This window comes from Saccopteryx leptura, chromosome 3 (assembly GCF_036850995.1).
Source record: "Saccopteryx leptura isolate mSacLep1 chromosome 3, mSacLep1_pri_phased_curated, whole genome shotgun sequence".
Lineage (NCBI taxonomy): Eukaryota > Metazoa > Chordata > Mammalia > Chiroptera > Emballonuridae > Saccopteryx > Saccopteryx leptura.
In genome coordinates, this window is record NC_089505.1 from 336,225,652 (window position 1) to 336,238,565 (window position 12,914).

General features: G+C 36.0%; 1 protein-coding gene across 4 annotated transcripts in view; it reads left to right on the top strand.

Moving 5' to 3' along the window:
• The window catches only part of VPS13B (vacuolar protein sorting 13 homolog B), an 887,459-nt gene that overhangs the window by 345,126 nt on the left and 529,419 nt on the right, over window positions 1-12,914 (top strand). For all 4 annotated transcript variants that reach the window (XM_066379210.1, XM_066379212.1, XM_066379209.1 and 1 more), the window contains exons 20-21: window positions 1,621-1,730; window positions 9,351-9,495. In XM_066379210.1, the coding sequence (XP_066235307.1) occupies window positions 1,621-1,730; window positions 9,351-9,495 (255 nt within the window). The remainder of the gene's footprint in view (window positions 1-1,620; window positions 1,731-9,350; window positions 9,496-12,914) is intronic.

A 12,914-nucleotide genomic window follows, 5' to 3' on the forward strand; every position in this document is an offset into this window, starting at 1 on the left:
GGGGAAGTTTCTCTTTCTCTTGCTCTTTGTCCTCCATCCAATTTCCATCTCTGTGTGCTTCACTTCTCATAGGACTCAGTGTTAATACTAACTTTACTAACACTAATTTTTAAACAATCTTCAATATAGTTGATCAAATAGGAGTTTTCCCAACTAACGTAAGAGCCTATCTACCATTTATTCTGACTTGTTTTCATCCCCTACTTTTTAGCAAGTAATTTTTTAGATGCAAGAGATACAGTTGAGAGCAAAACTGACCTATAGTCCTTCTTTCATATTCTATACATCCTTGTGGAGGATGTATATTTTCTTTTCAAGAAATATAAGCAGAAATGCTAAAACATATATATATATATAAATAAAATCTGCACATAAATTAAAAATGGAATATTCTGCTTTAGTTAAGTTCTATATGAGCTACTTTTTTATCAGAGAGGGACAAAAATATTTCAGTTAGTGGGACTGAATTACAACTTGTTACATGTCAGATTTGTGTTTTATGTCAGAATGTTAGCCTGCATTTCATCTAGGCAGCTCTCTTTGCTTCTGAAGATTTAAAGCTGTAATTTACAGTGATTTATTGAGTGGTTATAATAATGCTTCCTTTCACATTCTGAATTGGTTTTGCAAGATAAACAGAAAATGGAGATAATCTTCCATCCTCATGGCCAATGTAGAAACTGTTGTTTGCCTAAAAATATTAAGTTTATTTTTAAAAAGAAAACGCAGTTTTAATGAGATATGATTGACATTCCCTAAGATTTCTTAAAGTGCATAATTTAGTGGTTTTTATAGCATACAGGGTGGGGCGAAAGTAGGTTTACAGCTCTGGGTACTTGAAGCACAGAGTTTATTCTTGTGTTATTTATTATTATATTATTTTTAATATAAACAGAAGTAACCCTACTTTTGCCCACCCTGTATTTGCAAGGTTGTACACAATCACCGTTTTCTAATTCTAGAACATTTTCATTACTCCCAGAAGAACCATGAATCTATTCACAGTTATTTCTCAGTCTTTGTTCTCCCTGGTGCGGGCGTCTACAGATCTTTTTCTCTGTATAGTTTTGCCTGTTCTGGTCATTTCATATAAGTGGGTTCATACAATATGTAGTTTTTTGGTACTAGCTTCTATCACTGTTTTCAAGGTTTATCAATGTTGTCGTCTATATCAGTACTTCATTCCTTTTTTATGGAGAAATAATTTTCTTGTATGGCTATGCCCCATTTTATTTATCAGTTCAACAACTCATGGACATTTCTATTGTTTCCACTTTTTAACTACGTACTTTGAATAATCCTGCTGTGAAACTTTCAGTATAAATTTTTGCTTGCATGGACATATGATTTCAGTTCTCTTGGCATGTATCTCAGAATAGAAAGATTGGGTCATAATATAACGGTGTGTTTTGCTTTTTGAGGTTATGCCAAAATGTTTTTCAGAGTATTTGCACCATTTTTATTTTCCCACCAGCAATGTATGAGGGTTTGAATTTCTTAACATCTCTGTCACCACTGGATGTTTTTCTTTTGAGTCTTAGCTATCCTAATTGGTGTGAAGTGATGTTAAGCTTATTATTTTTATGAGAAATAAGACAAATTTTAAATCTTGCTTTTTAGGTGCTGTACTTCTATGTAGTGTACAAGGACTAGCAGTTAATATAGATCCAGTCTTATATACCTGGCTCATTTATCAGCCTCAGAAGCGATCCAGTAGACATATGCAGCAGGTAAGAAATTTTTATAATTCTGTAAATGAATAAATCTTTTCCTCTGTTATTTATAGGAGTTATACCTGAGTTCCTCTGTCTGCCAGTCTACCTCTTTCAAACATTTTTATTCTTTACTTTCTGAACAAGAAATTACAGCTCAAAGTCAAGTTTCATTGACAAGTAAAAGTGTTTTCTTCAGAATTGCTTGTGAAGCAGATACGTTATAGAGACAAATTTAGGTACTCTTTATTTTTCTATCCTGTTTTTTCTCATAGTGCCTACATGTTTGTTCTTAGAGTTTCAGATTCATAAAAATTTCTTAGTGTCAGTTTTCATTTTTGTTACCTCTTCATTTCTTCTTCATTGTTAGGTTTACTCAATAAACATGCCTTGAGTGCTGACATTAGGATGGTTGGTGAAAAAGAGTTGGGATATGTGTTTGTTAAAAAGCAAATAGTTAATTTTAAGCTTCTAGAATACCTAAATGTAATTTTCCATTTTATGATACTTAATTGTAATTCTGACAGATGAATGCTATTATTCCCATTTTTAAGTTGATCAAACATACTTATTTAGATTTTCTTCCCTATTGTCACAAGTTTAGTAAATTCAGAACTAAGATTTTAAGGCCAAATTTATACTATATTGAATTGCATTTTTCACTGACTTAATTGTAGTTTTATAATATTCTGCTTGGAATATCTTTGTATTTTTATTCTGAAGTAACTTGAAGCTAGTCGATATAAGAAAAATGTACAGTTTGGTAATTACATACGAATATTAAAATTAACTAAAAAGTACCACTCATGTCTCAAGGAGCATCTTTTAAATGTTTTTTTTTTTCATTTTGTTGTAATTATATTTTAAACTTCTGCTGTTTCTCCCCAATACTATTCCTCCTCTCATCAATAGTTACAGAATGTAGTCCTGGCCGGTTGGCTCAGTGGTAGAGCGTCAGCCTGGCGTGCAGGAGTCCCAGGTTCGATTCCCGGCCAGGGCACACAGGAGAAGTGCCCATCTGCTTCTCCACCTCCACTTCTTCTCTCTGTCTCTCTCTTCCCCTCCCACAGCCAAAGATCCATTGGAGCAAAGTTGGCCCGGGCGCTGAGGATGGCTCTGTGGCCTCTGCCCCAGGCGCTAGAATGGTTCTGGTTGCAACAGAGCAATGCCCCAGATAGGCAGAGCATCGACCCCTGGTGGGCGTGCCGGGTGGATCTCTGTCGGGCACATGTGGGAGTCTGTCTGACTGCCTCCCCGTTTCCAACTTCAGAAAAAATACAAAAAAAAAAATAGTTACAGAATATGATGAAGTATGCTAGATAAAGGGGCTATAGAAGTAAAATTTATGGTTGAAAATATGTCTGCTCTAGAACTATTCAGTTTACTTGAAAATATTAAGGAACATAGCAATGCCATTTTTAGTGTGTGCTACATTAGATGTATGTACAGGATTATATGAAAACAAAAAAGAGGAATAGTTCTCATAAGCCTGTGAGCGTTTTAAAAGGGAATTGACAGTTGAGTTAAGCATCATAAGAGTGAGTCAGAAAGAAAAAGTTGTTTTATGTTGACCTACGTGAGCAGAGGCAAAGAAGATGCAGTGTTTCCAGACTAGAGCCAAGTATTATTATGGAGACAGGTAGAAATTGGAAACCAACTCTTAAAATATTTTACTTTATTGTTAGGTTTTGAGACTATCCTGAAAGGTGAAGAGGAAGAAGGAAACTGATATAAATAGACTTGGATTTTAGAAAGTTTACTCTTACAGAATGTCGAGTATGGGTGATGGAGAAGTTAGGCTAATGGCAGGAACCTAAATTTTTTTTTCCTATTGAGATATAATTGATACATAACATATGTTTTAGCTGTACAATATAATGATTTAATATTTGTATATATTGGGAAATGATCACAATAAGTTTAGTTAACATCCATCACCAATATATTTATAAGTTGTATTCTTTATAATAAGAACTTTTAAAATTTATTCTTTAGGCAACTTTCAAATAGACATTACAGTATTATTAACTATAGTCATCATTGTACATTACATTTCATAGCTTGTTTATTTTATAACTGAAAGTTTATACCTTTTGAATCCATTTACCCATTTTTCCCACTACAACAACCCCTCTCCCCCACCGCCAACCTCTGGCAGCCACTCAGCTGTCCTCTGTATATGAGTTTGGAGGGGGTTTTATGGCAGGGCAGGAGTGGGGTTGTCTTATTTTGTTGAGATTCCACATATTCTCGGTATGACTTAATTTACTTAGAATAATGCCTGAGATCCATTCATGTTTTTGCAAATGGTAAGATTACTTTCTTCTATGGCTTAATAACATTTCATTGTATTTTAAATATTTTATTGGTTGTTTTATAAATGATGCAAGTATTGCTGGTACACCATAGATATTCCTGAAGGCCAAATAGTGTTCTAGCCACTTAAGTGTATCAAACATTCATTTGATTGAGAACAAGCAACTTCAAAAATTCTGACTTTTAATTTTATTTTTATAAGTATTTTAAATTAAATATAAATATATTTTTCTCTAAGTTAAAAAATAATGGCTTTATATGAAAAATAAACTGCCAAATACCAATAATCCCATTCATGCAGAGTTGTAATAACATGAGGGTAAGTGTCTTCATAGCTAAATCTTTGCATTTTTCTTTAATTATTCACTGAGAATATATTTTTGGAAGTATAATTAGTAGCTCCAGGCATATATTGTAGTTTAGCATTTTTTAAGGTCCTTGTTATATTGCCAATTCAGAATTTTGTATAGTTTATATACATTTATATCAGCACTTTATAGTATTATTTTATTACAATTCAGCATCTCAAAATATACTTTCTAAAACTCTCTTTAATCTATTTTAATTTTACATTTTTTCTAAAATGGATAATTCAGAGACTAGTACAGTTGAATGCTGTGACTTTATCAGTTTCAATAATTTTCATGTCACAAATAATCATCTATACTTTAAAAATTGGTTATGTGAAAAATTCTAGTATTCAGTAATGGTAAAATATAGAAAATGAAGGAAATCATATATTACTTTTGTGAGTGGCAATTGATAAATTTGGCATTATCTTATTAAAATTGAAAATGAGGGTCTTGGCTGGTTGGGTAAGTGGTAGAGCATCGGCCTAATGTATGGAAGTCTTGAGTTCAATTTCCTGTCAGGACACAAGGAGTGGTACCCATCTGCTTCTCCACTTCTTTCCCTCTCGCTTCTCTCTTTCTCTGTCTCTGTCTCTCTCTCAATCTCTCTCTCTTCCTTTCCTGCAGCCATGGCTCAGTTGGAGCAAGTTGGCCCCGGGCGCTGAGGATGGCTCCATGGCCTCTGCCTCTGGCACTGAGAATAGCTCGGTTACTGAGCAATGGAGCAATACCCCAGATGGACAGAGCATGGCTCCCTAGTGGGCTTTCTGGGTGGATCCTGGACAGAATGCATGTGGAAGTCTGTCTCTGCCTCCTCTCCTCTCACTGAATTAAAAAACAAATAAGAAAATGAGCATACCCTTTTAATGTCAAAATCGTACATTTTGATACAGCTATGCTCTTACAGTCTCATTTGTATGAGCCTAAGGAGTCATGTACAAGTCTGTTTCTGTAGTACTCATTGAAATGGTATAGAATTGAATACCACCCAAATGATAGTCTCTAAATAAAAGGATAAAGCATGATATAACATATGATTGTTAAAAATTATAAATAAATAGGTCTTTCTATGGTTATCTCAAAATTTTATTTATTGCAAAAAATAATTTTCCCAAGGATATATGTAATATGACATTATATATTTTTCCAAAAGCACCCTTTAAATAAATAAATAAATAAATTTGAAGGATTATGTCAATATCGTAATAATATTTGACTCTGCGAGGGATTTTTGCAGATACAACAGATTTTAGCTTTATCTCTAATATTTCATCTTTTTTTAAAAAAAGCAAATATGACAAAACAATAGCTAGTGATTATTGATTATATTGAGAAGATATTTTCTTTTTTATGATTTTCTGTTTTTACCTTTATTAAATTAATAATAAATTAAATAAGGGGAATTTTATAGAAAAGTGACTAAAAGCATTAGATATTTTGAGTTCATAGGATAGCAATGGGGCAAGAAAAAGACAAATCTGTGGTTTGGATACAGCTGAAATTGGGGGCATATTCAGTACAGGAAGCTCCTTTGACTTTTTTTTAAATTAATTAATTTATTTTTATTTTATTTATTTTTTACAGAGACAGAGAGTGAGTCAGAGAGAGGGATAGACAGGGACAGACCGACAGGAACGGAGAGAGATGAGAAGCATCGATCATTAGTTTTTCGTTGCACGTTGCAACACCTTAGTTGTTCATTGATTGCTTTCTCATATGTGCCTTGACCGCGGGCCTTCAGCAGACCGAGTAAACCCTTGCTCGAACCAGTGACCTTGGGTTCAGGCTGGTGGGCTTTTGCTCAAACCAGATGAGCCTGTGCTCAAGCTGGCGACCTCGGGGTCTCGATCCTGGGTCCTCTGCGTCCCAGTCCGACGCTCTATCCACTGTGCCACCTTCTGGTCAGGCGCTCCTTTGACTTTTTGACTGGGGTAGCCATAGTTCCAGAAACATGGAGGGAACTACTCATCTTATTCTTTATCCAGTATCTCTTCATGCCTAACATATAGCACCTATATTGGCAGTCATTCAGCAAATATTTATAGAGGATCCATTGGATACCATGGTAGGTGTTTAAGATATAGCTATGTAGAAGACAGAAGAGCCTTGCTCTCTTGTTAGAAAGGGTTTTTGTTTGGCCTTTTGCCAGAGTTTCAACCAATGAAAGATTTGTTTGTTGTTGGGTATTGCCAATACTGTGGCTTTTTAATCTCAACTTTTACCTATTATGCTTGAATTCAGAATCACACTATGCATGTAGCATAAACGTTTTCTGTAGTTATTTGTTATATATTGATTTTGATCCTGAATTTGGTTGGAAGAGTCCTTGATTGTGTTCTAGGTTTATAAAAAGTAGGCCAAGAAATTCAAGGGGTTGTGGAATTATTAAATGTTGGAGCACAAAGGGGTTTTCCGGTAGACTTTTCTATCCCTTATTTTATAGATAAGGAAGTCTAAATGAACCAAAACTTAACATTTTGCTGAATGTTTCTCATCTAGGGTTTAAATACTATTTTCTATTTAAATATTTATAAATATCATCATTTTGACTGAATGTTTAATTTAAAAATAGGTACTCTATATTGTGGTGTTTCCCACAGTATATTTAATCTTTTTATTTCCTCATTATTACCTTTGTTGTCCTTTAACTCAGACTAAGTAACAACTTGTAAAATAATTTGCCTTTCCCCTCTAGCTCATAACTTGATCAATTATATTATAGTTATATAATGTGTCTTTGTTGTCACTGAAATATTTATTTATAATCTAAATAATATTAAGAACTATAAGTTGAATGAGACTTAAGTTGGATCCATAGAATTGTGGCTATGGTGGTATTGAAGGTAACGTTAGACTCCACTGCAACCTGACTAACCTCCTTCAAATCCACCGTTTGATGTAGCTGGATTACAGCTATCATATGTTGTTTCCCAAGCTACAATTTCCTTCTCAGTTTGTGGCTTAAACCCAACATTTGATGATTGTTTTCCACCCAGTTCAACATTGATCTTTGATCCTGTAGCAAACTTAAAAATACCTATGCATTTTTTTTGCCAAAAATCTGACAAGATTGTATTGGGCGTCATCAGTGGTAACATCAGACTTTATTTCAGTGTGTAAAGATGAAACAGCTGCTTTATTGTTCGGCTCAGCACTCATGCATTTAATATAGCATTATAATGTTTCCCAGCTTTCTTTAACTACAGATATTTTTCTATGCTTTCTAAATGTGATGTGGATATCACTCTGTCAGACCAAATAAGACTTTCAGCAATTCTCAAAAAATATTGGGCTGTCCATATTAACATATACATAATCAGTTTATAGAAGTACAGGGGTCTTCGGGTTATGACAGTCTCGACATATGACATTGTGAGGTTACGATGCTCACTCCCATAAAAACTTTAAAAAATTGAGACATGAGTGTTTTGCCATTAGCATCTTATTTATGGACTACGTGGGCGAATTATTTTGGTTTTGGTGGAAGAAGATGCATTAATGCATATGAGTGAGAGAGTTGGTGTCCCCCAGTATGCTTACCTATGCCATTTTGGACTGTTAAAAACACAAGTTTGTGTTGTTTTGTTTGGTGACTTTTTAGCCCTTATTATGGCTCCTAAACAAAAGTCATAGTCTTCAGATGGTAGTGCTTTGAAAAAGAAGAGAACCATTGCGATAGAAGTGAAATTAGACATTGTAAAGAGATCACAAAAAGGAGAATCAGTAAGGAACATTGGCCATGTGCCAGGCCTTACTTGCTCTACTGTAGCAACAATTATCAAGGATAAAGACCGTGTCCTAGAGCATGTAAAGGGATCAGCCCCTATGAAGTCAACTGTGATTACTAAACAGCAAAATGGCATATTGATTGAAATGGAAAGATTGCTAGTTTTGTGGCTGGAAGACCAGCATCAGCAGCATGTAACAGTTAGTATTTATGGCCTCTTCCCTTTTCTGTGGCTTAGTTGTGTTTTTATGTTCTAGGTTATGATTTTACAACTGTGTTAGTGTAGGTAAGTGACTTAGGCTAGGGTGTGTTTTGACTTACACCAAAATTCGGGTTATGTCACTGTTGTAGGAACGGAACTATGTCATAACCCGAGGATGCCCTCTATGTCTCTAAAATATAATTTTATAAGAATAACCTTTGCCCTGGCCAGTTGGCTCAATGGATAGAGCGTTGGCCTAGCATTTGGACATTTCAGGTTAGATTCCTGGTCAGGGCACATAAGAGAAGCGACCTTCTAATTCTTACCTCCTCCCTCTCCCCCTTCTCTTCCTCTTCCACTCCTACAGCCAGGGGCTTGTTTGGTTCCACCATCACCCTCTGGCACTGAGGATGACTCAGTTAGTCCAAACACATCAGCCTCAGGCACTAAAAATAGCTTATTTGTTTGGAGCATTGGTCCCAGACAGGGATTGCCAGGTGAAGCCCAATCAGGGAGCATTTTGGAGTCTGTCTGATATTTTTCCTTCTCTCACTTAAAAAAAAGAAAAGAATATCCTTAACTTTTCTAGTAACAATTTTCTTTTATTAATTTTATTTATTGAATTTTTTGGAGTGACCTAACATTAATTTTCAAAGTTAATTTTAGTTTTGATTCGGTCTTACTATGTTATCTTTATACTTCTTACTAAAATTTACAATTATTTTATGATTATGTTCAAATTCTCTTAGTTTGTACACAGAATTGTAATTTACAATTTAAAATGTCTTTTGGGGTGTGTGTGTGTGTGTGTGTGTGTGTGTGTTTGTGTGTGTGTGTGTGAAAGAGAGAGAGAGAGACAGAGAGAAAAGGAGAAATGAAGAGAGAGGGCAAGAGAGATTGATTGTTGGATTGGACAATTGATTTTAAAATAGTAAAGTCTCAACCCTACTTGTGAAGGACTTGCCTTAGTGATACCATGTTAAAAACTTTACTGCTTATGAATTAGTAAATAATTCAGTTTTTCCTTTGACTTTCTCCAACAGCCTTTGATAGCTGTTCCTCTTGTTATGCCAAGTGGCAGAAGGAAAGAGGATGAGGCATCTGTTGGAAGTGCGCCCTTGGTAAAGCAGCAGTCATATCAGGCCTCTGAATATGCCAGCAGCCCCATAAAAACAAAAACAATAACAGGTATGTGTCAAGAATGCTAAATGTTCTGTGATTTTACCAGAACTCTAAGCTAACAAATTGTCAAGTTATTTGGGCCACAGTTTCATTATGCTGAACAAAGACATGAGACACCTGGAACGGAAACAAAGGACTTTATTATTTATAGCATTATCAATAACCAGAATGTTCGCATTTTCTTGTGTTTCTGCCCTAAGCCTAATTTCCACAGGGAGGCAGGGAGAGGGACAGATAATACCTATATACAGTGGATTACATGATGGGAGAGGAACCCTCAATTGAGGAAACCTAATGGGCAGAGAGCATGCCTGCATTTTTTTTTTAGAGGAGGGCACCTTACAATATTGTAAGTAAACTTGCCCATTGCTCAGAAGGATAGTATTTCTGTCTTCTGAGGTTGTATGCTGTACAACAGTCCTTGCAAACAGAACTGGGAAAAAGGCACTTACCACTTCTACTTTTAAGACATATAAAAACACAAGAGATCCATGTGGAATCATCTCTCAATAGTATATTCCTTCTTAAAGAAAATTCTTGCAAATAATGGTAGACCTCAATGTTCTTTTCTCTGCCTTCACTTTCCTAATTAGACCATCCATAGAGTGTCTGCCTGGCGTGCAGGAGTCCCAGATTTGATTCCTGGCCAGGGCACACAGAAGAAGTGCCCATCTGCTTCTCCATCCCTCCCCCTCTCCTTCCTCTCTGTCTCTCTCTTCCCTTCCCGCAGCCAAGGCTCCATTGGAGCAAAAAGTTGGCCTGGGCGCTGAGGATGGCTCCATGGCCTCTGCCTCAGGTGCTAGAATGGCTCTGGTCGCAATAGAGCAATGCCCCAGATGGGCAGAGCATCGCCCCCTGGTGGGCATGCTGGGTGGATCCTGGTCGGGCGCATGCGGGAGTCTGTCTGACTGCCTCCCCATTTCTAACTTCAGAAAAATACAAAAAAAACCCCTAAAACAAAAAAATAAAAAAACCCACTTTCTTTCTTCCTCCCTCTCACCCTCTCTCCCTCCCTCCCTCCCTCCCTCCCTCCCTCCCTCCCTCCCTCCCTCCCTCCCTCCCTCCCTCCCTCCCTCCCTTCCTTCCTTCCTTCCTTCCTTCCTTCCTTCCTTCCTTCCTTCCTTCCTTTATACTTTGTGTAATGAATAAAAGGACTTTATGATTTAATTTATTTTATTTTTTCATCTTTGACTTTTTTTTAGATTTTGTTTATTTATTGATTTTTAGAGCAAGGAGAGAGAGAAAGAGAGAGAGACAGTGGGGTGAAACGGGAAGCATCAACTGGTAGTAGTTGTTTCTTGTATGTGCCTTGCCCGGGCAAGCCCGGGATTTCAAACTGGCAACCTCAGTGTTCCAGGTCGATTCATTTTAATTGGTGTTTGTCTCTTGAACTTAAAATGTTTTTAATGATGGGGCAACTATCTTTAGGTGATTTTATATTCTTTTATATTCTGCTTTATTTAATATCTCATATTACCAATTATATTGATCATTTTCAGTAATCAAAACCCACTTATTGCCTGACTGGGCGGTGGCGCAGTGGATAGAGCATCGGACTGGGATGCGAAAGGCCCAGGTTCGAGACCCCGAGGTTGCCAGCTTGAGCGAGGGCTCATCTGGTTTGAGCAAAAGCTCACCAGCTTGAGCTCAAGGTTGCTGGCTTGAGCAAGGGGTTACTCAGTCTGCTGAAGGCCCGCGGTTAAGGCATGTATGAGAAAGCAATCAATGGACAATTAAGGTGTTGCAACGCGCAAAGAAAAACTAATGACTGATGCTTCTCATCTCTCTGTTTCCTGTCTGTCCCTGTCCATCGCTCTGTCTAACTCTCTCTCTCTGTCTCTATTAAAAAAAACCCAATTATTAATGTCTGTAATGGGCAAGACTGTTGTAAGTGGTATTGAGGGTAAAAATATAAGACATGGTGTCTGGAAGTTCAAACTAATATTTGTGGTTTAGAGGAAAAGTTAGTATTATTTTCTACACATTTAATAAATAGGCTAATATACATTTTTGAGGTGTTTTATACATAGCTATTATTATTCAGTGCTATTTTCCTAAAATATAATGTTCTGTTTATTATATAGAATTATTAAATTTTTCACCTGTCAGTACCCACAAGCTTTTACTCTGTGGAGATTTCTTTTATTATTTTTTTTTAATTTAGAAATTAAATTTAATGGGGTAACATTGATCCATAGTAGTATATAGATTTCAGGTGACCATCTCTGTATTATTTGAACTGTTGATTGTGTTGTGTGCCCATCACCCGAAGTCAAATCATTTTCCATGACCATATATTTAGTTTTTGTATAATGAGAAGATTACCTGTAACTTGTATTGAGAATTTAATGTAAAATTAGATATTTTTTTCTTTAGTTACCATGCTATGTTTTAGACTTTAAATCTTTTTTTTTTTTTTTTTTATGGCAGAGACAGAGAGAGACAGAGAGAGGGACAGACAGGAAGGGAGAGAGATGAGAAGCATCAATTCTTCATTGCACCACCTTAGCTGTTCATTGATTGCTTTCTCATATGTACCTTGACTGGGGTGCTACAGCAGAGTGAGTGACCCCTTGCTCAAGCCAGTGACCTGGGTTTAAGTTGATGAGCTGTGCTCAAACCAGATGAACCTGCACTCAAGCCGGCGACCTCAGGGTTTCGAACCTGTGTCGGTCCTCTGTGTCCCAGTCCAGCACTCTATTCACTGCACCACTGCCTAGTCAGGCTATTTTGTTTTCTTATACTTTTACATTTTTATAAAAAATTAATTTTATATAAGGAAAGTAATAAAACCCCACAACATAGCTTTCTATCATTAATTATTACTTTTTAGAATATGAAGATATATAAAATAACACATTGTTCTTTATTTCCAATTACAATTCAATAGTTTCTTTTTGCTTTTGAGTTGTGATATTTGCTTTTTCTGTCTTTAGTGTTTTACTGTCTCTAGAACATTTAGTTTAGATATCCAGTAGGTATTCTCTGTACAGGTGAGACTATCAGTACTTCACCAAATACAGATTCCTATACAAGCTAGCATTACAATTAACAGTTATCAAACTAATGTCTGTTTTAGCCTTGTTTTGGCAGTATGAGCATTTACAGAGGTAAAAAGCCCTCGGTATAGCATTTATTCTTTATGACTTAATGTGTCTTTTCCCTTGGATGCCCACCATCTCTAGAAACCTTGGTGTTAGTGCTTTCTCTTTTCTTGAGAATGCTCTCTGCCAACCATATGCTTTAACCAACCGTATGTTTTAATAGAACTATTTAATAAAAAGAGATAAATGGTGATAGAAGGAGACTTGAGTTCGGGTGGTGAACACACAATACAATATACAGATAATGTAATATGGAATTGTATACATATCTGAAACCTATATAATTTTATTAACTATTCTCACCGGAATAAATTCAATTAC